The 23,721-nt window shown below is 40.2% G+C and overlaps 2 protein-coding genes across 3 annotated transcripts; one reads left to right on the top strand and one right to left on the bottom strand.

Annotated features, from left to right (window-relative positions):
* Positions 1-1,395: 1,395 nt before the first annotated feature.
* vars1 (valyl-tRNA synthetase 1) lies at positions 1,396-15,160 on the top strand. The gene is made up of 29 exons (XM_067601087.1): positions 1,396-1,516; positions 2,043-2,398; positions 2,616-2,759; positions 2,855-3,062; positions 3,151-3,266; positions 3,423-3,498; positions 3,875-3,975; positions 4,082-4,209; positions 4,337-4,501; positions 4,606-4,687; positions 4,781-4,900; positions 5,420-5,528; positions 5,624-5,803; positions 5,960-6,084; positions 6,226-6,329; positions 6,435-6,593; positions 7,460-7,550; positions 7,687-7,792; positions 7,952-8,022; positions 8,284-8,409; positions 8,515-8,619; positions 9,109-9,256; positions 9,513-9,640; positions 9,917-10,072; positions 10,223-10,447; positions 10,654-10,765; positions 13,194-13,369; positions 14,724-14,873; positions 14,960-15,160. Exons 2-29 carry the CDS (start codon positions 2,045-2,047, stop codon positions 15,026-15,028), a joined length of 3,834 nt encoding a protein of 1,277 aa, XP_067457188.1. The 5' UTR covers positions 1,396-1,516; positions 2,043-2,044; the 3' UTR covers positions 15,029-15,160.
* A 406-nt stretch (positions 15,161-15,566) lies between these two features.
* Positions 15,567-23,626, bottom strand: abhd16a (abhydrolase domain containing 16A, phospholipase). 2 transcript variants are annotated; one of them, XM_067601089.1, is made up of 20 exons: positions 23,491-23,626; positions 22,875-22,931; positions 22,156-22,222; positions 21,731-21,817; positions 21,388-21,473; positions 21,131-21,204; positions 20,848-20,955; positions 20,570-20,684; positions 20,373-20,474; positions 20,188-20,251; positions 20,006-20,055; positions 19,586-19,709; positions 19,360-19,464; positions 19,208-19,271; positions 18,928-18,984; positions 17,155-17,217; positions 16,977-17,053; positions 16,727-16,825; positions 16,562-16,608; positions 15,567-15,960 (listed from the first exon to the last, which is right to left on the bottom strand). In XM_067601089.1, the coding sequence occupies exons 1-20, from the start codon at positions 23,590-23,592 to the stop codon at positions 15,877-15,879; spliced, it is 1,632 nt and encodes a 543-aa protein (XP_067457190.1). In that variant the 5' UTR covers positions 23,593-23,626; the 3' UTR covers positions 15,567-15,876. The 2 variants fall into 2 exon arrangements, with proteins under 2 accessions (XP_067457190.1, XP_067457189.1); XM_067601088.1 differs by having other exon boundaries at positions 22,875-22,934; positions 23,491-23,619.
* Between the last annotated feature and the right edge of the window lie 95 nt (positions 23,627-23,721).

Genomic DNA, 23,721 nt, shown 5'->3' with positions numbered 1-23,721 from the left:
CTGATTAAGATTTCACAGACAAAACATGTGAGAAGTTTATGAGTTATGTATTGTTATATATTAAACAACTATATAAATAGCAGCCAAAATTAACTCACCCTTGACCAGCCATGGCATTGCTGCTTATGCATCAATGCATCAATAATAATCCTATAATGTAATACTCTGAAAGAGGCCATGAGTACCTTTATGTTTGATACTCTAAGTATTTTGATGATAATACTTCTGTCATTTTATTTCAGTAAAACACTGAATGCAGGATTTTCACTTGTAAATGAGTATGTTTACACTGTGGTGTAAACATACATAACAGCTGCACGTAACTTTGAGGTACTTGCAGTACTTTTCCTGAGTATTTCCATTTTCTGCTACTTTCAACTTCTGCTCTACTGAATTTCCGAGTGAATTATACTTTTTTATTCCACTACATTTATCTGACAGCAATAGTTACTAGTTACTTTGCAGATTAAGATTTTATATGCAAAACATTCGATCATCTTATGAGATAGGACACATTGCTACACATATATGGACTAAACCAAAACATATCATTTACAATGATAAAAAACTGAATATGGTCCTGAGAATAGTATTGTATCTAATTTGCCTAAAAAGCTAAGATCTCTATGTGCCCAGCTGAGATCTGGTATTTTACCACTGATTGTTGAAACTTTTGTTAATCTAGAAGAAGAGAGTATTTTTCTAATGTGCTGTCTAAATGATATAGAAAATGAGTTTAATTTTTGAGCCAGTGACTTGGAGAAAGCCTGAGAGAAGAGGGAAAAAAAGTCCTTTATTGAGATAATCTATGGATATGTTACATTTCTTTTCTGTGAACAGTATTGTTTCATTTTGTTTGTGTTTCTTTTCTTTTCCCACATGCTTCTGTATATGTATTACCAGAAGATGCATGTTTTGTAAAATAGTGTCCTGTAATTCCATGTGGGATGGGCCAAATGTTTGGCATGACACAGAAATAAAATATATATATATAAATTAATATATCACTACAACAGTACAACACTCTGAGTCATTCTGCATAATGAGAACTTTTACTTTCATTTTGATGATGATACTTCAGTACTTTTATATAACTAACTTTTTAACTTCATTTTTACATTACGTTATTAAAACTTTCTTTTAAGTAGGAGATATATCGTTATTCTACCACTGTTTATTGTTATATTATTCTTTGCATGAAGTTATTTGACAGACTTCCGTTGTGAGGCGGAAGCGGCGGATCAAAACCGGAAGTCATTTTTTATATTCCTGGATGGTGACTTCATGTCCCGCCCTACTATGCCTCTGATTGGCTAGTGCTCGTTGCCTTCGTTGGTTGGGTTGGTTAGGACATCCATGGGCGGGTCATGACTTCGCCGTCCTAGGAAAAAAAAAAATCACCCCGGAACGTATCGCTGGCTCTCGTTGCATCAGTCGGCAGAGAGTCGGAGAGGGCACATGTGGACCTGCCGTGTGTGCTAACTTAAGCTGACGTCTCTTTCTGTTTCATTCAAAGGTAGGGACTGCTTTTATGGAAATGTTTAGTTAAAAGTCATGTGTTTCTTGAAGACTACCATTAGAGCGACTTTAAAACCAATACTGCCCTCGTGTGTAAAACATAAAGCTCCATACAGTCACAGAAACTCCGGTTTTAGTTTACCGGTGTTTAGCTAAAGCTAACTAGCCTGTTTGGCAGGCAGCATTTGACAGGTGGCAGAGCTTAGCTTTGCAGAAAAGGACCCAGACAGCTACCCAGCTAACACAACTAGCTCATCTTCTGAAACTTTGAACCAAGATGTGTAAGATGCTGCTAATATAAGCTGCTAAAAATCGTTGCCCTAATTCCATGGGATTGTTTACAAAGAAGCAACCTGGTGATGTCACTAAGTTTGTCACATTGTCACACATACACAGACACACACACACCACTATTAACAGCTCATGCTATATGGCAAACTTGTTGACAAGCCATTCACTGAGAGCAAAAATGCGCACAAGTCAACCCAAGTTAATAATGTACATGATTTGTGTGTGTCCACCAGGGATGGCCACTCTCTATGTGTCCCCTCACCCTGATGACTTCAGGAGCCTTCTGGGTCTCATCGCTGCAGAGTTTTGTCCGTCCTTGCGCCCCCGGATCATCACAGAGGACCCTCCTGCGTCTCTAAATGCCCGCTCCAGACCGACCCTCGTGCTGGCTGCTGGGGATGCTGACTCCGTCCTGAGTGGAGCCAGTGCCGTGGCCTGGTACCTGGCCGTTCAGGGCAAGAAGGCTGGTGTAGATGCAAAGCAGCAGAGTCAGATGTGGCAGTGGCTCAGCTTTGCAGACAATGAGCTCACCCCTGTGTCCTGTGCTGTGGTCTTCCCACTGATGGGGATGATAGGACTGGATAAGAAGGTGAGAGGGGTATCTAAATACTTAGTTGGACATATTTGTCATCTTCCCTTGTGAGGTTTCATTTTTCATTTATTCGTTTATTTGTTCTGCTCATGTTATTGTTCAGTTCCAGAACGAGATATGACTCCTAAACAAAATACACTTCAGTTTCCTTGTACACATTTCTTGACTGATGAGGAGCAGGGAAATTAATCAAATGACTTATTGTACTCCTCAGCTCCAGCAGAGTTCCCGTACAGAGTTGTTGGGTGTGCTTAAAGTTCTCGATCAGGCACTGGAACCAAGAACCTTCCTAGTGGGAGAGAGCATCACCCTGGCTGATATGGCTGTAGCTACAGCTGTTCTTCTACCTTTCAAATATGTACGTACGTTGTGCAAAGCTATGTTGTCTTACAGGTTTCTCCACTTAGTTGCTCAGCCCATTTTGATCATGTTTTGTTATTCTTTCATTTTTAGGTGTTGGAGCCATCAGACAGGAAGGTCTTGACCAATGTTACCAGATGGTTCACAACCTGCATTAATCAGCCGCAGTTTCTGAAAGTGCTTGGGAAGATCACTCTGTGTGAGAAGATGGTGCCGGTTACACCGAAGACAAATGCTGCTGGAAATGCCAAAGCTGCTAATGCCAGTCCTGCTGCTGACTCTGCTGGTGCCACAGCTAATGGTGAGGAAATGCCATTTAACTGTTCATGAATATTTTGTTTGTGTGTGTGTGTGTAAACTGTATTTAGATCTTTTGTTTCCTCCAACAGGCCCACCGAAGACCGAAGCCCAGTTGAAGAAGGAAGCTAAGAAGAGAGAAAAGCTGGAAAAGTTCCAACAGAAGAAGGAAATGGAGGCGAAGAAAAAGACTCAGCCACCAGCAGAGGTATTAATAATCTGCAACTTCTTATAAATAACACTTTGTAAAACATTGTTGTACCTAAAAACATAAATATGGACAGATATTAACAACATAGCTTTTCCCTTATAGGCCAGATCACTTGATAGCAAAGATTTTTCATTCTAGTTTTTTCTGTTGTAGAAAAAGGCCAAACCTGAGAAGAAAGAGTTGGGAGTGGTCACATACAACATCTCTACTCCTGCTGGAGAGAAAAAAGGTGATTTAATTAGTTACCAAGCAGACTGTTTTCTGAGTGAAAAATGTGATTTAATATATACAATGGGAATGTCCTTTGAAGTCCTTGTGGTTTTTTTTAGACTAATTGTGCTTTAAAATAGGCTTCAGTTCGATGTTCAGTTATTTCCTCAGGTTCAAGCCCATATGTTAATGTCAAACTTTTTCTGGCCACATTTCTGTGTCCTTAAACAGCTGTTGTTTGGTACATACATAGTTTGGATCATCATTAGTTTTGCTTCACTTGTTGATGTTCCAGTTATTGCAGCTTTTCCAATTCGTAGCAGGTTAATTCAGCTTTATTTTTAGCTTCAGGTAGCTTCATATCTGAACATGTTCTCTCTTCCCTCTGGTCTCAGATACCATCAGTCCACTTCCTGACTCCTACAGTCCTCAGTATGTGGAGGCTGCCTGGTATCCATGGTGGGAGAAGCAGGGATTCTTCAAGCCTGAGTTTGGGGTACGGAAGTCCTTCCTCTCGGACTATAATAACATATCCTTTTTATATCGGTTTGTGCAGCCAGTAATAAAATATTAATGTGTCTCTCCCTCACCGCACTCTGCAGAGGAAGAGTATTAGTGAGCAAAACCCTCGTGGCATCTTCATGATGTGTATCCCTCCACCTAATGTGACTGGATCACTTCACCTGGGTCACGCCCTCACCAACGCCATTCAGGATTGTCTGACCAGATGGTAATTACACTTAGACTGAAATGAAAATACTAAAAATTCATAGTCATACACTTGGCGAGACTCGTAAGTTCTGGCTTGTTGTGGTATCAAAGCCACGTTAATTATTTGCTTTCCTCGCTCCGTCCAGGCACAGGATGCGAGGTGAGACCACCCTGTGGAACCCCGGCTGTGATCACGCCGGCATCGCCACCCAGGTGGTGGTGGAAAAAAAGCTGATGAGAGAGAAGGGCATGAGCCGCCACGACCTGGGCAGGGAGAACTTCATCCAAGAAGTCTGGAAATGGAAAAACGAGTGAGTGGAGGAAGTGGTAGAAAAAAAGAGATGCAAAAGATTGGAAGTAGGAGAAACGCTGAAATAAAGCCACAGTTGTAACTCAGCCCCGTTTTTCTTTTTAGAAAGGGTGACCGCATCTACCACCAGCTGAAGAGGCTGGGCTCTTCTCTGGACTGGGACAGAGCCTGCTTCACTATGGACCCTGTAAGCATCTGAAATCTCTTAACTCATTTAAATTGAACAGAATCTGAAGAAACACTTCTCATTCTCATGGTCTATACTGTTTTCTCTGTCCAGAAACTTTCCTATGCAGTTCAAGAGGCCTTTATCCGCATGCATGATGAGGGAGTGATCTACAGGAGCAAGAGACTGGTCAACTGGTCCTGCACACTGAACTCTGCCATCTCTGACATAGAGGCAAGTTACAATTACACTTTTTTTCTTACTTTTTCCTACTTAGTGAGTGCTATGGTTTGAATTAGCCAAAAATGCTAAAACTGTGTGTTATAAAGCCTTTCACTGACAGCGTATGTAGTATAAGTACATGTAGCTCACTGATGACTCGTGCTAGATATCACCAAGACTTTTTGAATAACTACAGAATTGAAAGTTGTTAAGAGTCTTATTTACTTGTTCTTTAATCTGATATATCCTGATTTAAATTCGATTTTTCTAATTGCATTTTCTGTTGCGTCCAGGTTTAGTTCTTCTATGGTTGTTTGCGTTAATCTAAAATTTTAAACATATTTTTTCTTATGTAGAAAAATGTCATTATACTCAGAAAATGAAGGTGCTGAAAGAAGTATAATTTTGGTATTTAAAGCCAACGATAACCAATTTTTTCAAACAGTACCCAGTCCTAATGTTTTAACCCTGTTATACGGCTATGCTGGACACACTGTGCTCTCCTGATTAACTCTGCTGGTTGGGTTCCAGGTGGATAAGAAGGAGCTCACTGGCAGAACTCTGTTGCCTGTGCCTGGTTATAAAGAAAAAGTAGAGTTTGGAGTGTTGGTCTCTTTCGCTTACAAGGTAGACGGATCAGGTATGTGAGCTCATGGAGGACAGAATTTTTAAACAAAGACACCCTGTGCCACTTTAGTAATACTTTTATTCACATTTGTACTTTCTGGTCTTTAGACGAGGAAGTGATTGTGGCCACAACTCGTATCGAGACTATGCTGGGAGACACGGCTGTAGCTGTCCACCCTGCAGACTCCAGATATCAGCATCTGAAGGGGAAAATGGTGCTTCACCCATTCTGTGACCGCAAGATGCCAATTGTCTTCGATGACTTTGTGGATATGAGCTTCGGAACAGGTAGGCACTGGAAAAGGGAAGCTTCCGGCCGTGTGCTGAGAATAAGTAATCATAACAACTCGTTAAGTCGAGCCACTTTTCCTCATTACGTCTGTTCTCTTTTTTTTTTCCTCATCTCTCCCTCTCTTTTGTCCCTCTGCACCATTTTCTGTCCAGGCGCTGTCAAAATCACCCCAGCTCATGACCATAATGACTACGAGGTTGGAGAGAGACACAATCTGGCCTTCATCAACATCTTGGATGAGAATGGCTTGCTCATTAATGTTCCTCCTCCCTTCCTGGTATAGTGTCTCATTATCGTCCTTCCCCCTGCAGTGTGTGCATTTCCACTGTGACACCAAAAGTCTGTTTCCTTTTTCCTAGTTTGCTTGGTGAATAAGTTTTATTTCTTAATCCTTCACTTATTCTTTCTGGCCCTCCAGGGTATGAAGCGTTTTGAGGCCAGGAAGGCAGTGCTTCAAGCTCTTAAGGACAGGGGGCAGTTTAAAGAGATCAAAGACAACCCTATGGTCGTTCCAGTCTGCAGGTGAGGTTGAGTTCATGTCTGCATATGTAGAGCACAGGTTATTGGAGATCTGTTCATCCTATTCAGGACCGTCTTTTAAGCCCTATTGTGTGTCTGCTCTGTCAGTCGTTCCAAGGACATTGTGGAGCCGCTGCTGAAGCCGCAGTGGTATGTGAACTGCACAGACATGGGCAAGCAGGCCGCTGACGCCGTCAGAGAGGGACGACTCAAAATCATCCCTGATCACCACCTCAAGACGTGGTTCAACTGGATGGACAATATAAGGTTAGTAACTCTTCTTGATTGTTTCTTTTGTTTTATGCACATTGTTGAATGTTTTGAAATAGGTCTGAGCAGTTGTGGTCATTTCATGAACAATTTTATTTATGATAGTAACAATGATTACTCTATGACTTTGATACATACACTATCTGCACTTCTGGCAGAAATCTTGACAGAGGCACAATGTATCTAATGATTATTTTCCTCATCAATTAATCTGCTTATTTTATTTATTTGAATAATTTTTTATAGAGCTGCAATGATTAGTCAATTAATTGATTAGTTGATCCACAGAAAATTAATCTGTAACTATTCATAATCAACTAATCATTTGAGTCATTTTTTTTCTGCAAATATGTCAAAAAATGTTGCTGCTTTTAGCTTCTCAAATGATGATGATTAATGCTTTTCTTTGTGATACATGATAGTAAACTTAATATCTTTGGATCTTGGACAAAAGACATTTAAAGACGTAAACTTTGACTCTATAATATAATAATGAAAATAATCGTTAGTAGCAGCCCTACTGTTTTATAGTAGGCTACAGTTTCTCAGGACCCAAGGCGATGTCTTCAAAATGCTTGTTTTGTCTGATAAATAGTCTGAAGAAAAGCAACAAATCCTTATAATCACAAAGCTTGAACCAGAGAATGTTTGGTTTATTTGCTTGAAAAACTACATAAATTAGTAATTGATTATCAAAAGATTATCAAAATAGTTGATGATTTAATTTTCTGTTAATTGAATAATCGAGTTTATTCACTCTATAACCAAGATTATTCACTTTAGCTCTAGACAATATATTATTATGATCAATCAAGTGTGTAGTGACTATTGTTTCAGATTGTATTAATCCGTCTTCCTCTCAGGGACTGGTGTATCTCTCGGCAGCTGTGGTGGGGTCACCGCATCCCTGCGTACTTCATCACAGTCAATGATCCTTCTGTGAAACAAGGCGAGGTAAGAGGACACCAGTCGCTATTGTCAAAGTCTGGAGGCTTTCAGATGACAGATAAAAGCTATTTGCATAGTTATTGTGCTTTTCTTTGTCTGTCTCCTTCATTTATTTCCTCTGTTTTTGTTTTTCATCCCTCAGGATATGGATGGTCATTACTGGGTGAGTGGGAGATCGGAGGAAGAGGCCAGAGAGAAGGCAGCAAAACGCTTCAATGTGTCTGCTGACAAAATCACCCTTAGACAGGGTAAGATTAAATAGTTTTTAATTTAGCAGTCTCATTACCACAATCATTTTTAAAGGTTATCTAATCAGTTCATGTTATGCCACTACACAGATTCACCTAATTGAATTAATTTTACTCCATATTCATACAGATTAGATAACTTTTGTTCCTGTGTTTCAGATGAGGATGTTCTGGACACTTGGTTCTCGTCTGGCATTTTCCCATTCTCCATCTTCGGATGGCCAAATGAGGTAAAAGACCGAGGTCAACCCACTTTCTACTGACATAAATGCCACCTTTTTTTTCTAAAGATATTATGAATATCAGCTTCAGTAGAAACACTGCAGTAAAAACTGCAAATCATATGATAAGAAGAGCGTATAAACTCTAAATGCTGCCTCCAAAATTCTTCGTACACATTCTGCTATCATGAATATATTAAATAGGTTCACATCCCTCAATGTGTCTACGAATTTCCATCATTAATGTTTGTGTTTGTGGTCTCTTTTTAGACCCAAGACCTGAATGTGTTCTACCCTGGCACCTTGCTGGAGACGGGTCATGACATCCTGTTCTTCTGGGTTGCTCGTATGGTGATGATGGGCCTCAAACTGACTGGCAAGCTGCCCTTCAAAGAGGTGAGACCGATCACAACGGCCAAGACAACAATATAACACAACAGGAAATCATATTAGTGTTATTAGCTGGATGCGATTAAGTAATGATGATTTTTCTATTCACAGGTTTATCTGCATGCAGTGGTTAGGGACGCCCACGGCAGGAAGATGAGCAAATCTTTAGGCAACGTCATTGACCCTCTGGATGTCATTACAGGGATCTCCCTAGAGGTAAATCCTAATCACGCTTTGATGCATGTTCTGATACACACACACACACACACACACACACACACACACACACACACACAGACAATCTTTCCTTTCTCCCATTTGGCTCGTCTTTTACATGGTCACCACGTGCTCATTGCTCCCCTGAGGCCCATATTCTTATGTAAGCTTTATTAAGCACCTTTTTCTGCTTCCAACAAGCTTTTATTGAGGCCATCAATCTCTTCTCCAGCTGGGAGGAAACTGCTCATTCAGTTGAAGCAGACCTGTCCTCTAGAGGGCACTGAAGTACTTGTAGTAAACTGCACTTAAACCTAAAAAAGCTTCCTCAAAGGTCCTTGCCTGCCTGTCCAATTTAGGCATAAAGAGGGGCAGAGAGAGAGAGTCCTAATTCTCAAGATGAGACAGGAAAACGCATATGAACACATTTTTTTTTTTCCAGTGGTGACATCCAGTGATGACATCCCTCCTTATCCCCTGTCCCTCTAGGGTCTTCATGCCCAATTGATGGACAGTAACTTGGATCCACTGGAGGTGGAGAAGGCAAAGCAGGGCCAGAAGTCAGACTATCCAAATGGCATCCCAGAATGCGGCACAGATGCTCTACGATTCGCCCTGTGCGCCTACACGAGCCAAGGTGAACTCATTTGTCTTCTATGTTTTTCTTCCTTTCTCCCCTGCAAGGCCTCTATTGGCCAACGGCCTTGTTGAGGCTGCATCTCAACCCTGACTTCCTAAAATATGTCTAAATGATGTAAAAAGGCATTGACAGTGCTGTCAATACAAGGCCAATCCTTTAAAACTCAAAAAGCAATGTGATATGTTAAATATTTAAGAAGTGTTTTAATTTATACAGACATTTTCATTCCTTTGAGTTTGTGTGTGCCTCCCAGGCAGGGATATCAACCTGGATGTCAACCGTATTCTGGGTTACCGCCACTTCTGCAACAAGCTGTGGAACGCTGTGAAGTTTGCCATGAAGACACTGGGAGACAACTTTGTACCATCAGAGAAAGCCCAGGTGAGACTAAAGAAAGGATAAGAGACAGAAAAGGGAGCATAATAAAAGATTTTTCCATATTTATATTCATTCAGTGATATGCGTACCATACTCTGACCAAGTAAAGCAGTTTTTTTTGTCTGGGGGTTTACTTTTCCTGTTTGCTGTCTTTCAAAATAATCCTGCATTGTATTCATAACCTTGCACGCACTGACATCTGGGAGAAGATATTCAGCACAGGAGTTGTGTTTACTGAAAAATGTTTTTTTTTCTTTACACATCATTCGATCCTCTCAGTTGTGTGGAGAGGAGAGCGTATCAGACAGGTGGATTCTGTCCAGGCTGAGTGCTGCTGTTGGTCTCTGTGACACTGGCTTCAAGGCGTACGACTTTCCAGCCATCACAACTGCCATCTACAACTTCTGGCTCTATGAGCTCTGCGATGTCTACCTGGTAAGAAAGTTTTTGACCACTGAGCATCTTAAAGACATTATGTAAGGGCATGTAGAGGTTTTTTCAGTCTCTTGATCTCTTGATGTTGACTTTATGTGGACCAAACCACATTCCACTGATTTCTCTCATCTCTTTTCTCCACCTCTCCAGGAAAGTGTGAAACCAGTGTTCAGCAAAGTAGAGGAAGACAGTGCCAGCCAGAGACAAGCACTGGTGTGCAGACAGACCCTTTACACCTGTCTGGAGGTCGGTCTGCGCCTTCTGTCTCCCATGATGCCCTTCGTCTCTGAGGAACTCTACCAGAGGTTACCACGACGACGACCTCAGACTGATCCCCCAAGTCTCTGTGTCACATCCTACCCTGACACTGAAGAGGTGAGATAAAGAAAGGGGAAAATATTATTTAAAATCTCACTGATGTGCAGATGACTCAGCAGGCGAGAACTGATGCAGAAGTTTTTATAATAGGACACAGTTTCACATTGTGTGAGAGGGTGAAATAATAGACATAGCAGTTTCTTTTTTTGGTGATGTTCTCCTTCTGTCTTTGTGAGCAATATGTTTCATGTGATTTGTTTCAGTTCTGTTGGCACAGCGAGGAGGTCGACCGCGATATGGAGCTTGTAATGACTGTCGTCAAGACGATCCGGTCGCTGAGGGCAGACTACAACCTGACGAAGACCAGAGCTGACTGTAAGATGACATACACAAACTAATGTGAAATACATTTTTGTTCAAGGCCAGTGATATTTAATATATCTAGAAGTCTTTACAGGTCCAAAATGTTGGAATAAATTAACTTTCAAATAAATTAACTTGCAAAATATAGCCGCAAGTGGCAATGAACAGGATCCAAGCACAAAGGTCAGTCTTTGACTTAATATGACCTTCAGAAGAATTTGAAAACATGCCACATGCATAAATTGCCACATGCTTGGCAAGTTTGAATTGGCCAGCCAGGAATTTGAACCCTGGACCTTTGTATTCCCAGAGAAGGTGACTTACTGACTGCGCCACCGGGAAGACATGGTTTCCACACATTTTCTTACAACTTGAGGCTATGACATCACATGGGGACAGACAGGAGTATTTTTGTCTACTTACAACAGTCAAAATGTTGGTGAGAACATTCAGAAAACAAACACACACCATTCTGCTGGTGTCGGGTGTATTGTCAAATATATTGGTGAAATTTGTTTCATAATTTGATGAAATAGAAAATGTTATGCATACAGTACAAATTCCAGCTAGATATTAAATATCACTGTGGGCTCGATGTTTGACCGATCTGAACACTTGATATCTACCATCTAGAGAATGTCTGTTTCAATTTTGGTAGCATATGAATCAAGACTTGTGGAGATAATAGATGTTAATTGTTTTTGCATTATTTGAAAAATACAGAGTGATAGACGTCTGAATTGACCATTGGTTGTGAGGCAAACTTGTTACAATTCAGGGGATGTGCTGAAAAATGTTCAGCTCTGTAGGACATACGGGTGATTTATTTTGATTTTTTGTTTTGGAGTTTGGAATGTGAAATGTCTAGAAATTTAGATTTGTTTTAATAATCCACGCTCACTTTAACAAGTCATTACCAAATTTTAAGCATCGACTGAGTCATGAATCTAGATTGTGCAAATTGAATTTCGTACGAATTCGTGTGGCTGATTTTGAGATATAAACTTTTCTTATTTGTGGCGCCTCCTAGTATACAGAATATCCCAGGACTGCGCAGCGAAGCTCAGGCCTAGCATTCAAACATGTGGACCAAGTTTGGTTACAATAGCTTAAGCCAATTTTGATTTATGAGCATTTATGTAAAATTGAATTTAAAGACACAGGTTTAAAAATGTGTAATTTCAAAACAGTACGGAATATCAAAAATCTGAAAAAGTACTTTTATCTGTCTGATATGGTGTGCGCCAAATTTGATGCTGATTGCTCAAAATTTGTGGGAGGAGTAGCGAAAAAACAGATTTGGACAAAAGTCAAAATGGCGGAAAATCTATCTAGGCACAAATAGGTGGGGCTTATATGGATAGATTTGTCTGGACTCACAGGATCCAAAAAAAAATTTGTTTGTGAGACTTACGGTTCAAAAGTTAGAGGACAAAAAGTAAGGTTCATTATTATAGTGAGTATAGTGAGTGAGATTTCCAACCTATCTGCCAAGTTTGGGAACTGTAGCTGTTACAGAGACCCAGATACTTTTAAGGCCGAAGAATAATGCTAACAGATGCAATAGGGTTCCAGTAGCTTCGCTGCTTGGACCCTGTAAAGAGTTCAAGGTGAAAGGACAGTTTCTGAAATAGGATAATTAGAGCCGATCCAGAATTTGGTCGACCTGAAGGGACCCAAACAGAGAAAACACAAACACTACAGCAGTATGATGCACCACCAAATAATGTCTTCATTTTTCCACTGCATTGCCACTGCCTCAAAAACACATTTTCTCCTGCTGTGATTATGATGCACCACATAATTAGAGTTGATAGCAGAGCGCCCTGGTAGCTGAATGGTTACAGCACATGCCACATAACCACAAGGCTCTGGCTTGGGACCCTCGTTGCATGTCATACCCCTCTCTCTCCCCCTAGCTTCCTGTCTGCCTCGCCACTATCAGCTCTCCATTAAAGGCAAAAATGCCCCAAAACATATCTTTTAAAAAAAAAAAAAAAAGAGTTTATAGTGAGTCCACTCAGGTATTACACATATTGACATACAGGCCCAAGACCATACTCAGAGACTGTATGTAATTTGGGCCTGACCCAAACCAGGTCCTGGATTGTGTTTTTTTTAAAGGGGAAATTCAAGTAATCATCCACCTGGGTGTTGTTCTCATATTTTTGTACATTATGAATATTGTTTATGAAAGCTCACCACCTTTTGTTCTAGAGATTTTGGAAATGGTGTAGGAGGCTCATCCTCCTTGCCTTGAATATAATGGACAAAAATATGAGAAGAACAGCCAGGTTGACAAATACTGGAATTTTCCTGAATATCTTCTTTTCACACTAACACACCATATCAACCACAGTCTGTATTGGATCCTGAGTGCATCTTGTCAATAAGTTATTCTCCTGATGCTTAACCTTTTGTACATCAATTTCTCTCCCAGGCTACCTCCAGTGCATAGACTCTGCAACTGTGTCCCTGGTGGAGAAATACAGTTTGCAGATTCAGACCTTGTCCTACTCCCAGGCAATCATCCCTCTGATTGCCAATCAGCCTGTCCCAGAAGGCTGTGCTGTGGCCATCGCCTCTGACAGATGCACTATCAACCTCATGCTCAAGGTGAGCACCGGTAATCTGCCCAATTTAGTTTAATTCCCACAATCCCTCCCCTAACTTCATATGTTTGTACACACACTTGTCCTGGTTTATTTTAGCTTCCTAGATGGGGCAATATTCATCATATACCCTTTTGCTTCAGTTGCAAATCAGTTAAATTCACCAGTTCTGTTTTGACAAGTAACATGACTACCTGAATAGCAGTGGTAGAAGTAGCAATACTGTAATGTAAAAATACTCTGGATGAAAAGGTCCTACATTCAAAATCAAAAAGTATTTCTTAATACAATAGTCAGGTTCCTGTATGTACATTGAAACTGTTTTTGCTTACTATAATCATTCCTCCTGTCCACTCTGGCCATTATGAGATCCGTCCCTAATGCGACAAAATCCATCATCTTTGTTCTGTGCAAAAATATTTTCCATGTTTATCTAAAGTTAATATGAAGCTTCAGCAGTCTGAGTCAGACATATTAAGTGTGTATCTTCTTCTTCTAAGTTAGTCTTTTGAGTACCAAATCCACTCTTTGTGTGTCCAGACAGTGTTTCTGTAACGAGCTACGGTTGTGGGATAGTAACACAAAAAGGGAATTTTGCACTATAATGACTGTAACCATAAAAGATACCCATCTGATATGATTAACTCAGACCACATAAGCCACATATTAACTTCCTTAACTTTGGAATGTATCTTTGCACAGAATCGTGACTGGATTATCAACCGTCTCTTACACTGAAATTGCTTTAAGAAGGAATCTCTTTAGAGCCAGTATGAACAGGAGGAATGATTACAGCAACCAAGAACATTTCAATGTTCATATGGGCACCTGACTGTTTTAAGACTTGGGGAAAAAAATATGGACCTTTCATGTATTAACAGCAAAATGCACTTCATTATGCAGATTGGCTCCTTTTAGAGTGGAATATTATTGTTGAATTAGTGTGTAAAAACGCTTTTTCGTGGGGAGGTGAAGCTAATATTAAATACTTTATATGCTGTTAGGCAGTTTAGTCTCCCTTCAAATTCTATAAACTGAACATGTTTTCTATGTAAAATGTGAATCAGCAAATTAATTAAAGCTGTCAAATAAATGTAGTGGAGTTAAAGTGTAAAGTGGCAAAACACTGAGATATTCAGTGCCCTAAATTTCTACTTGAGTAAATTTACTTAATCATTGCTCGAATAGCCTGAATACACCTCACATGCTTTGTAATCAAAGCTACTATGAATAACACATAAACTATGTCTGCTCCACTTCAATTCCCTGTTTCTCCTTTAGCGACCTGAAACGGCAAGATCATAATTTGCAACTGTCATCCTTGTCTTCACTTTACCTTTTTTTTTTTTTCCCCAAAGGGTCTCATTGACGTGGAGAAGGAGGTGGCGAAACTGATGACAAAGAAAGGTGACTTGGAGAAACAGATGCAGAAACTGAGAGAGAAGATGGCAAAGAATGACTACAAGGAGAAGGTGCCAGCGAAGGTGCAGGAGCAGGATGCTGAGAAGGTGGGAAATAGAAATTGACTCGCAGGATTTCTTCAGGTGAAGACTTGTGAATTCCCGATAAATAATTACTTCCTTTTTCTCCACAGCTACGACAGAGCCAGACTGAACTTGAGAAAGTAAAAGAAGCCACGGACAACTTCAGGAAAATGATGTAACTTTTCCCCTTTAGCATTATGTAAATCAGGATTTATTTCCATTTTTTTCATGTCAGTATATTAATTTTCATATTCATTTTCCAAGTTGATTGAAGTGTAGAAGGAACTGAATAAAACTCTTATGACAAACAATTGTGTTCTGAGGCAATCTATTCACCGATGTCTCCCGTGCAATTTGTTCAACACTTGTATAGTATTAAGTACACAAAAGAGTGAAGTCCCTTATGTCAAACATTTTATTCAGCATATTTAATAGAACATTTAAGAGCATAATTTTAGGATACACGTTTCGTTCATAAAGACAGTGCCCATGGAAAAGGGGGGAAAAAGAAAATGAAAAGCTTAAACACTTTGGCTGCATTTTTAAAGATTAAAATTTGTCCGACCTGTCACCATCAAAACTCTTGTGTTATTTTAACTATAGCGATATCTTCATACCCACAGTTGTATCTTTACAAATACAACCAAAAAGGGAACAATGGAAGGAATGAGAGATGGCTTGTGCATTTACTTAAATGCATCCTTTTTACTTTTAAAAAAAAAAAAAAAAAAAAAAAAAACATTGAAAAGTATGACTGTGCTCTAACCTAAAAATGTAGATGTACTATATATTTTTTTTACAGGTTTCTGGCTGTGGGGGCCAATAATAGACCATATCTTTCCAGATGCCACCACAGCAACGCTATACATGAAAACACATCTGTCTTAAAAAAAAAAAAAAAAAAAAATCGAACAAAATCACAGTAATACATTCACACCATGCCAGGAACACGCTCTGACCACAGGCCACCCAAATCCTCTGCTGCTCATTTTCCTCTCATCCATCCATCCCTCCTCCTCCTCCTCCCTTACAGTCTCCAGGGTGACTGGAACTCAGAGGCGGGGAGAGGCGTGCAGTGTGTTGTTTCAAAGTTTCGCATGTACTTCCGTGCCTTGGAGAGAGAGAAAAGACGGCAGGGAGGGCAATGAACAAAAAGAGGAGAACTTGATTATATTAGATTCCGTCTTTCTGGCTCAGTGCCTCCCAATCTCCCATCTCTTAAGGGTTTACACGGGAGGTGAATAAAGCCTAATTCAGAAGGCATTACCAGGGGAGGGAAAGCATAGCATTAGCTGTAATTGATGGCACTCCTCTTGTTTGATGTTAAATGACTTCAATAAGCTGAGCGTGGTGAAATATATTACACCAGTCAACCTGAGAGCACAGGTGAGCTGGTTACTATGGCGACCAGAAAAGTGTTCCTCAGTGCTAATGATGTCTGAATAGCTGTGATGTTGGGGTTTTTTTTTTTTTTTTTTTGGATTGCGAGAAAAGAGGAAGGTAAGCCAATCTTAAACAAGAAAATGATGCTAATTGGAGAAAAAGGAAATTAAACTTTGTTATATGAAAATAGCTGAAACAGAATAAGAAAAAGCCTGACTTAGAGATGAGATAAGGACAACAGACAAAATAGGCGGCTGCCCTTTAAACCAAGAGAAACAACTGTACACAATGAGATTGAATGCATGGGTAATAATACATTATTTTCTTACCAAGAAAAGAGCCAGCTGCCGTCTTCCCTCAAGAGTCATATCCTCACCTAGTAACAAAGAGTGTGTCATAGTATTTACAATCACCATGAGGTGACGGATGCATGTATGAGGGGACTGCTGTCTGCAGTTTATTTGCTTATATATTTTAAAAGAGCCGGGGCTTACCAACACTCCATGGAAACAAAACGTCTCTGTCTGCCTGATACGACTGCAGCACAGACACACACCAGTCATCGTCCACCTCGTAGCCGCTGTACACAGATGCTGCAGAGCAAGAGTGAGCTGGTATTACATATGGCTTTCATAACACCAACTTTAATTGCAATTTAAGTAAACTTATACACTAGTTAAGCTTAGTTTAAAAAAGGAAGTTTAAAGTGTACCACACAGTTTAATGATATTGTGACATACTGACCTTCCTCCATATAATTGGAGGCTCCCAGCCATTGTCTGACAACTCTGATCCCCTCGTCTGTCATTATTTTGGGGTACCTGGGCAGGAAAAAAGACATCATCACACATGCATGTGTCACTCAAGTAGATGATGAAGTGAGAATTATGACATTGAATGTCTTGAGAGTGATGAGACCAACCTGAACTGTAGCAGTTTGAGCAGGAGGTCATTGCCTCTGTTGGACATGATGTCTTCTGGACCCCTGTGATACAGTGGACAACTTAATATCATGTGCTGTCAGTAGTGAATATGTAATGTTTGTGTATTTGGATGTAAAACACTTTTCATAACCAATGTTACAAAGTGCTTTACAAATAAACTCCTCCTGCCTCTTCATCATCAAGAAAGACACTTAACTGTCAACTTACTGACAATTACTGCGTTGTAAACAGTGGATGATTTAAAGGTATAATATGTAATTATTCCACATTAAAATGTCTAAAAACAACTAGACCTATGTTATATATTTTGTTGAATTGTGTACTTAGATTATCTCAAATGTTTCCAACAATTTTCAAACCCAGAGAAATCTGTAATTTAATCAAAGTAACGGACCGTTTCATTTGGTCGCCTGTCAATGGCGTCATACCTCTACCAAAGAGTAAACATGCACAAGATGCATACAGCGGCGCTGTGTTTGTCCGCTACAATGGCGTCTACCAAAGAGTAACTTACACACATACAAGATAATACATCGGCGTTGTGGTTGTTCCACAGAAATGGATATAAATGGACTTTTATTCAGTTTTAAGCCACATTTTCATGATAAATTTAGGTCGCTTTTAACTATATCTTTTAGCCGGAAGAAGGATTTCATCATTGGACGTCTGGATCTTAAGTTATCAGAGAAATAAACTGGACAAACGTTTGCAGCAGCTCAGCTAACAGCCCCTCCAGGAAGTCTGGTGGTCACCAAACATCGTCAGAGAAATATTGATTTTTTTTTTTTTTTTTAGGTAAAACAGCTTTAATTAGTATTTTAACAATTTTAATCTGTGTGTACGTTTGTTTTTGGAGAGGAGACCTCTGCAGATAATTCGGCTCCAGGGGGAAACCGGCTGAACGCCTGGATCTAAAGTTATAAGAGAAATAAACCGAACAAGTGTTAGCAGCAGCTCAGCTAACAGCCCTACCGGACGTCCGGTGGTCGCTGTACATTGTCAGAGAAACACTGATTTTTAACGGGACAGAGTGCACAGTAAACTGGGCAGCCACACATTTCTCTGTTCTGTATTTCTCTGTTTTGTGTCTTCAGGTTAGGCTAACCCATTGTTGCTAACTGTGGAGCTAACCCCCTTTTTCATTTGGATATCAAATATTAAAAAATATTTTTTTTGGCCTGTCAGGGGTTCTCGTTGTTATCATTATGGAGAAACACAGATTCAGTAAACGTTCAGTACGTTCAGTAAACGTTGAGTACAGTTAGACCCAGCAGTCTCCATTAGGTTGGGAGAGTTCAAAGTTGTGAAAACAACGGGGGTGTTTTGAATACACCCCCGTTTTCACAGGTAATTGGTTAGTCTGTCCCTCCCACCGCAGGAAATAATGGATTACTCGCTGTTGATGCATATCGACCAACTAATCGACCAGTCGACCAGCAGACTACAGCCCTAAACTTCATAACATATTGATGGGTGCACCTAAATGTTCCAATCAATGATACGAAAAAAATTGGCCCTTTGAGACGGTGGAAAATGTTTTCCTTCAAAAGAAAAAAAACAAAAAAAACCACAACTATTGTGCTCAAGTGGTCAATGTTTTTTCTATTGCTCACATTTTAACTGAAGCCATCGTTATTCCCCGATCCAACATCCTATTTCAACCTCAATGTTTCCTTGCTTACATTATGTATGTGTAAATCTGATGGAAAGCAAATCTGTTATATTATATATTGAGATATTTTCAAACTCACGTTGTGGTAATGATCTCATCTCTGGTTCTCCTGATCAGCAGGACTGGTCCCTGGTATCTGCAGGAGGAGGGGGAGTTATGTTAATCGTCAGCCACATCACTCTGAGCCAAAGAACATACATCACATCACTCTATGCCAAAGAACATCATTCTGCGCCAAAGAACATCACTCTGTGCCAAAGAAAAAATCTAGTTTCACAATCACATGCCAATATATTGCATAATGATGCAGACTTTGACTTTCATGATTCATGTCACTCTAAATAGAGTGTCCCACTCACTTGAGAAGCTGGTCTGCATTGTTGAGGTTCATGTACTGCCTGACCGTGTGCTGCACCAACGGTCCTGAGAGAAAACAAAGAAACTTCAGCTGCTGTAACAACACTACAGACTACAGAAATGAGCTTATGACCTTTAACCCCTAAGGACTCACTCCAGCTGTCGGGCATGACCTTGAGGGCCAGAGGCAGGAGGTCATCGAAGGAGGCATCCAGCACCAATGATCGGATCTCTGGGTATGACATCACTGCCCAACTGGCTAAAAAAAAGAAAAAATGGGGAGAAAGAGGGAAATTCAAGGCCAGAAAGAGCAAAATAACATGATTCACAATTATAGCATAAAAAAGTGATTATCATGAATTGTTCTTGTCTTCGTGTACCTGTGAATCCTCCTATGGACCAGGCATATACAACAATGTCACTGAGCTGGAAGCCCAGTTTGTGTATTGCATACTGGATTACTACATCCATGGCGTTGGCCTCATTCTGGGGAAATGGCACTCCCTGTAAAAAAATACAATTCAAAAAAAAAAAAATTCATGTATTATTAAGCAGAACGGTAACACTCAACCCTGAACACAAAACCATGCACTACTAAAGAGTTAACAGATTTAAAATCTTTCATTCTACCCCACATATTATAAATCATGGGAGTGTACTTGGCCCTCTTATCTATTACTGCCAAACTGAAACTAGAATTTCAACATGCCATTGTCTTCCACTGCACTGTTTGTTGGGACTATATAAAGAACAGGCATACATTGTACACTGGCTACTGGTGTTGTATAAAATCTGCTTACCGTACTGCCTCCAAAGCCTGGGTGGTTCCAGCCCAGTACAGAGTATCCACCTACAGCACACATCAACGCAAGATTTAACAGAGATATGCCCATTTCAGACTATGTTGATGCTGTGCTTCTCCACAAAACATTAAATGGAATTTAATCTTTTTTTGACACTTGCGAAGTAGGGTACTTCTTACCCTCCAGTGGTGTGTTCACGCATCCCACCTCATAGAAGCCTGCGTTCCCCTCACAGCAGATGACCTGTGGCAGAATTCATACATTTCCTGAGCCACTGATAATGTGAATGGTGTGACAGGCTTTTTATTGGACCCTGGAAAAAAAGCCCAAGGCACAAAAACAACAAATCATTGCAGACATTTACCAGAGTCTGGCCATTCGGTCCCCCGTCTCTCCTTCGATCCACAAACATGGTGTCGATCTCATTACCATCACAGGCCACTAGCTTGTTCCTCTGACCGTCAAACTGTGACAAAAATGAAGGGAAAAGTGACTCAGGATGATCAGTCTTTATTAAGATGAATATAGGTGTTTATAGAGAGTCTGTGTTGTGTTTTTAACCTCTTCTATAAGCCTAGCCTGGCCTTGCTGGAGCATGGGCCTCATGGCTTTCTGCAGTAGACCCACAGAACCAGGGTACAGCATCCTCCTCCCAAATGAGTGAGCAATAAGAAAACTGGAGAGGAAGAAAGAGAGATGTGATGATCACATGGTACATTTGGGAAAATACAACAGTCTGAATCTATCCTGTTACTGTAGTACTAAAAACAAATCTGCAGTGTCGTCCCGCAGTCATGCAGAGCCTGCATTCTGGATCGTGCCGCATTAAGTGTATTTACCTGACGACGTGGCATGGCAGAGTGCGCACAGAGTGGAGGACACTGTCAGCTGCTCCTCTTAGTCTGGGCTCTGGCTTCAGCAGAGAAACACCACCCTTGGATTTTTTCCTGTCACGAACACAATTAAAAGCTTACAATGGAATAGATAAGCCACAAAACATTTGACATTTAGTGGATGCATTTGTCCAAAGTACTTCACAGTGTTTGATCTCACGTATTTATAATTAAGTGCTTTGAACACATGCATTTCAAATGGCAATAAAATATGACAATAAGAACTTACAGATTGCTGACTTCTGTCCAGCTGAAATCAGCAGGCCAGTAAGAGAAGTCAAAGTCATAGCACCTCAGTTTTTTCTACATGGAAAGCAGAAAACAAAACAAAAAGATGTCTTCCCTTGATGAAGTTCTGATCCATTTGGTTAGATACTTTCCAATATGTAATTATTAATTTGTCTCCTTATTCCCCAGACATTGCAGTACTAATACAAATAGCAAACCCTGTCACGCAGTGCTTGCTTGAAGTTGTCATGATCTCACCTTGTTTGCTGGTGAGTGATTCTTCTTTGTTTCTTCGAGAATAGTGATGAACTGAAGATAGTCAGTGTTCTTCCATCTCCCCCACCCTGGTGGAGTAAAACAAACAGGGAGGTAAAGGAATGTAAAGACAGAGAAAGGCCTAAGTGAAGCACACATGAGACACAAAAAACATTTTGCTGCAAGGCCTCAAGGGTGTGTTTAGTATGCTTACTGGCTGTAGACCTTGTGCAACTGTCTCAATGTTAATGGGATCTTATTGGCATGCAGCATATGTTTTGATATCTAAAGATGAATGAACTGAATTGGTTTAAGCCTGCCAGTTAGTTGAAATCAGTAACCTCACCTCTGAGACAGGCCACTCCTAGAAGACACACCAGCACAGTTCCCACATACTGACTCACTGGAACCAACTTACTGCTGCAGATGTAGCCTAAAAATACACAAACCGACAGTGACAAAAACATCCACATAACCCCTGCGTTTTGACTTATTAAATATCAGTAAATAGTGAAAAATGTCTATCACAGTTTCCCAGAGCCCAAGGTGATGTTACATTTATCTTTTATGTTATACCAACAGTCCAATTCCCAAAGATATTACAAAAATATGATATAGAGAAAAGCAACAAAACCTCACAGCAGAGAAGCTGCAACCAGAGAAATTTGTGCTTCATGAGTCACTTGATAATAAAGCCATAAATCAAATGATTTCAGCTCTAGTCATAACTGCATTAAATAATGGAGAAGTGATACATCTCAAACACCCTACCTTTTCTGTACAGATAGCAGAGCAGAAGAGGAGAACTGTAGTAGGACAGAGACCACAGTGCTGAAGCCTGGAGGGAGAGAACACACGTGCATTACTTCAAAGACAATTTTTCAAGTCTGTCTAACAGGTTTTTCTTGCCATAATCATTCCTCTGAGTCATACTGACCATTAGAAGATCCCTTCATAATGCATTTACAATATAAGTGATGGGGGGCAAAATCCTCCTTCTGTGCAAAAATGTATTTTAAAGTTTATCTGAGGCTAATATGAAGCTTCAATCCAAATGAGTCAAATCAAATAGATATATTTCAACGTTACAGTGTTTTTAGTGTCAAAGTCCCTCTTTTTGTTACTATACTTCCACCAGTGGCTCAACAGGGAAACATTGTCTGAGGAAACACAAAGAGGGAATTTAATACTAAAAAGACTGTAAATATGGCAGATATCCCCTTGATATGACTACCTCAGACTGCTGAAGCCTCATATAAGCTTCAGATAAACTTTTAAATGCATTTTTACAAAAAAATGTCTGCGTGGACACACTATGGATTTTGGCCCTCCATCACTTACAGTGCATTTGATGGGGATTTTTAAAAAGCCATGTATGAACAGGAGGAATGATTACAACGAGGAAAACAGAATTGGGAAAAAATGTGAACCTATCCTTTAACAGAACTTTTCATTACTGTCCAAATGATCAATCATGCAGCCATACTGACCCAACCGAGGATGCTGTCGGTGTGTTTTTCCAGACCTCTAGGTTGGTAGCTCCATCCCTGCTAACAGATAAATAAAACGTTAATCTAATCTTGCCATGAGTACTGCTGCTGACGGATGCTTTCCGGATAGATAACGTTAAAGTCGGTTAGTAGCACTGCTGTAGGGACACGAGGCGATTTCAGATAAATAAAGTATTACAATTTACTCTGTTGTAGTTATATTTTTAGTCATATTCTCATTTTCTGTTTAGCTTATAGCTTTACTTTTCTCAGTTTGGCAAGGTTTCCTTTAACTCCTTTCCCGGCTAACGTTAGCATAACCAGTTTAATGTCATTGAGGAAAACAGTTTATGAAGCTACGGTTAGCCTGGCTGTTACTGTGACGGTGAAAAACACATTAATTTCACATGTAAAAAAAACAAATATATGGATGTGGGCCTGTCATTTCATTCATTTACAAACTGTTACCAGCGCAGTGACAGCAGGGTTTCAATAACAAAACACCTGACACTTCCGGGCCGCAGCCGGAGCTACATCGATGATAAGAGATTAAATTCCGCTCAGTTTTAGCAGTCGGCTGTTCTCAAACAGATGTAAGAACTGTATATATTCCTACCCTCCTCGCCGCCCTGCCTTCAAGCTGAGACTGGTCCGGAGAACGGTGAATTCTGTGCAGATGAGGCCCTAAAACACAGCGCAGCCACATCCAGCCGGCCATTCTTCCACTGCGATGACTACGGAAGCCTGCACTGATCAATAATCTCAAACGCGAAAGCACTTAGGAATTTGTGTAATGGATTTATTGGATACAACAACATTACAAACATTTTTTATTTAGAAATGTGTA

The sequence above is a fragment of the Thunnus thynnus genome, chromosome 10 (assembly GCF_963924715.1).
Source record: "Thunnus thynnus chromosome 10, fThuThy2.1, whole genome shotgun sequence".
Lineage (NCBI taxonomy): Eukaryota > Metazoa > Chordata > Actinopteri > Scombriformes > Scombridae > Thunnus > Thunnus thynnus.
This window is presented reverse-complemented; position numbering and strand designations above follow the sequence as displayed.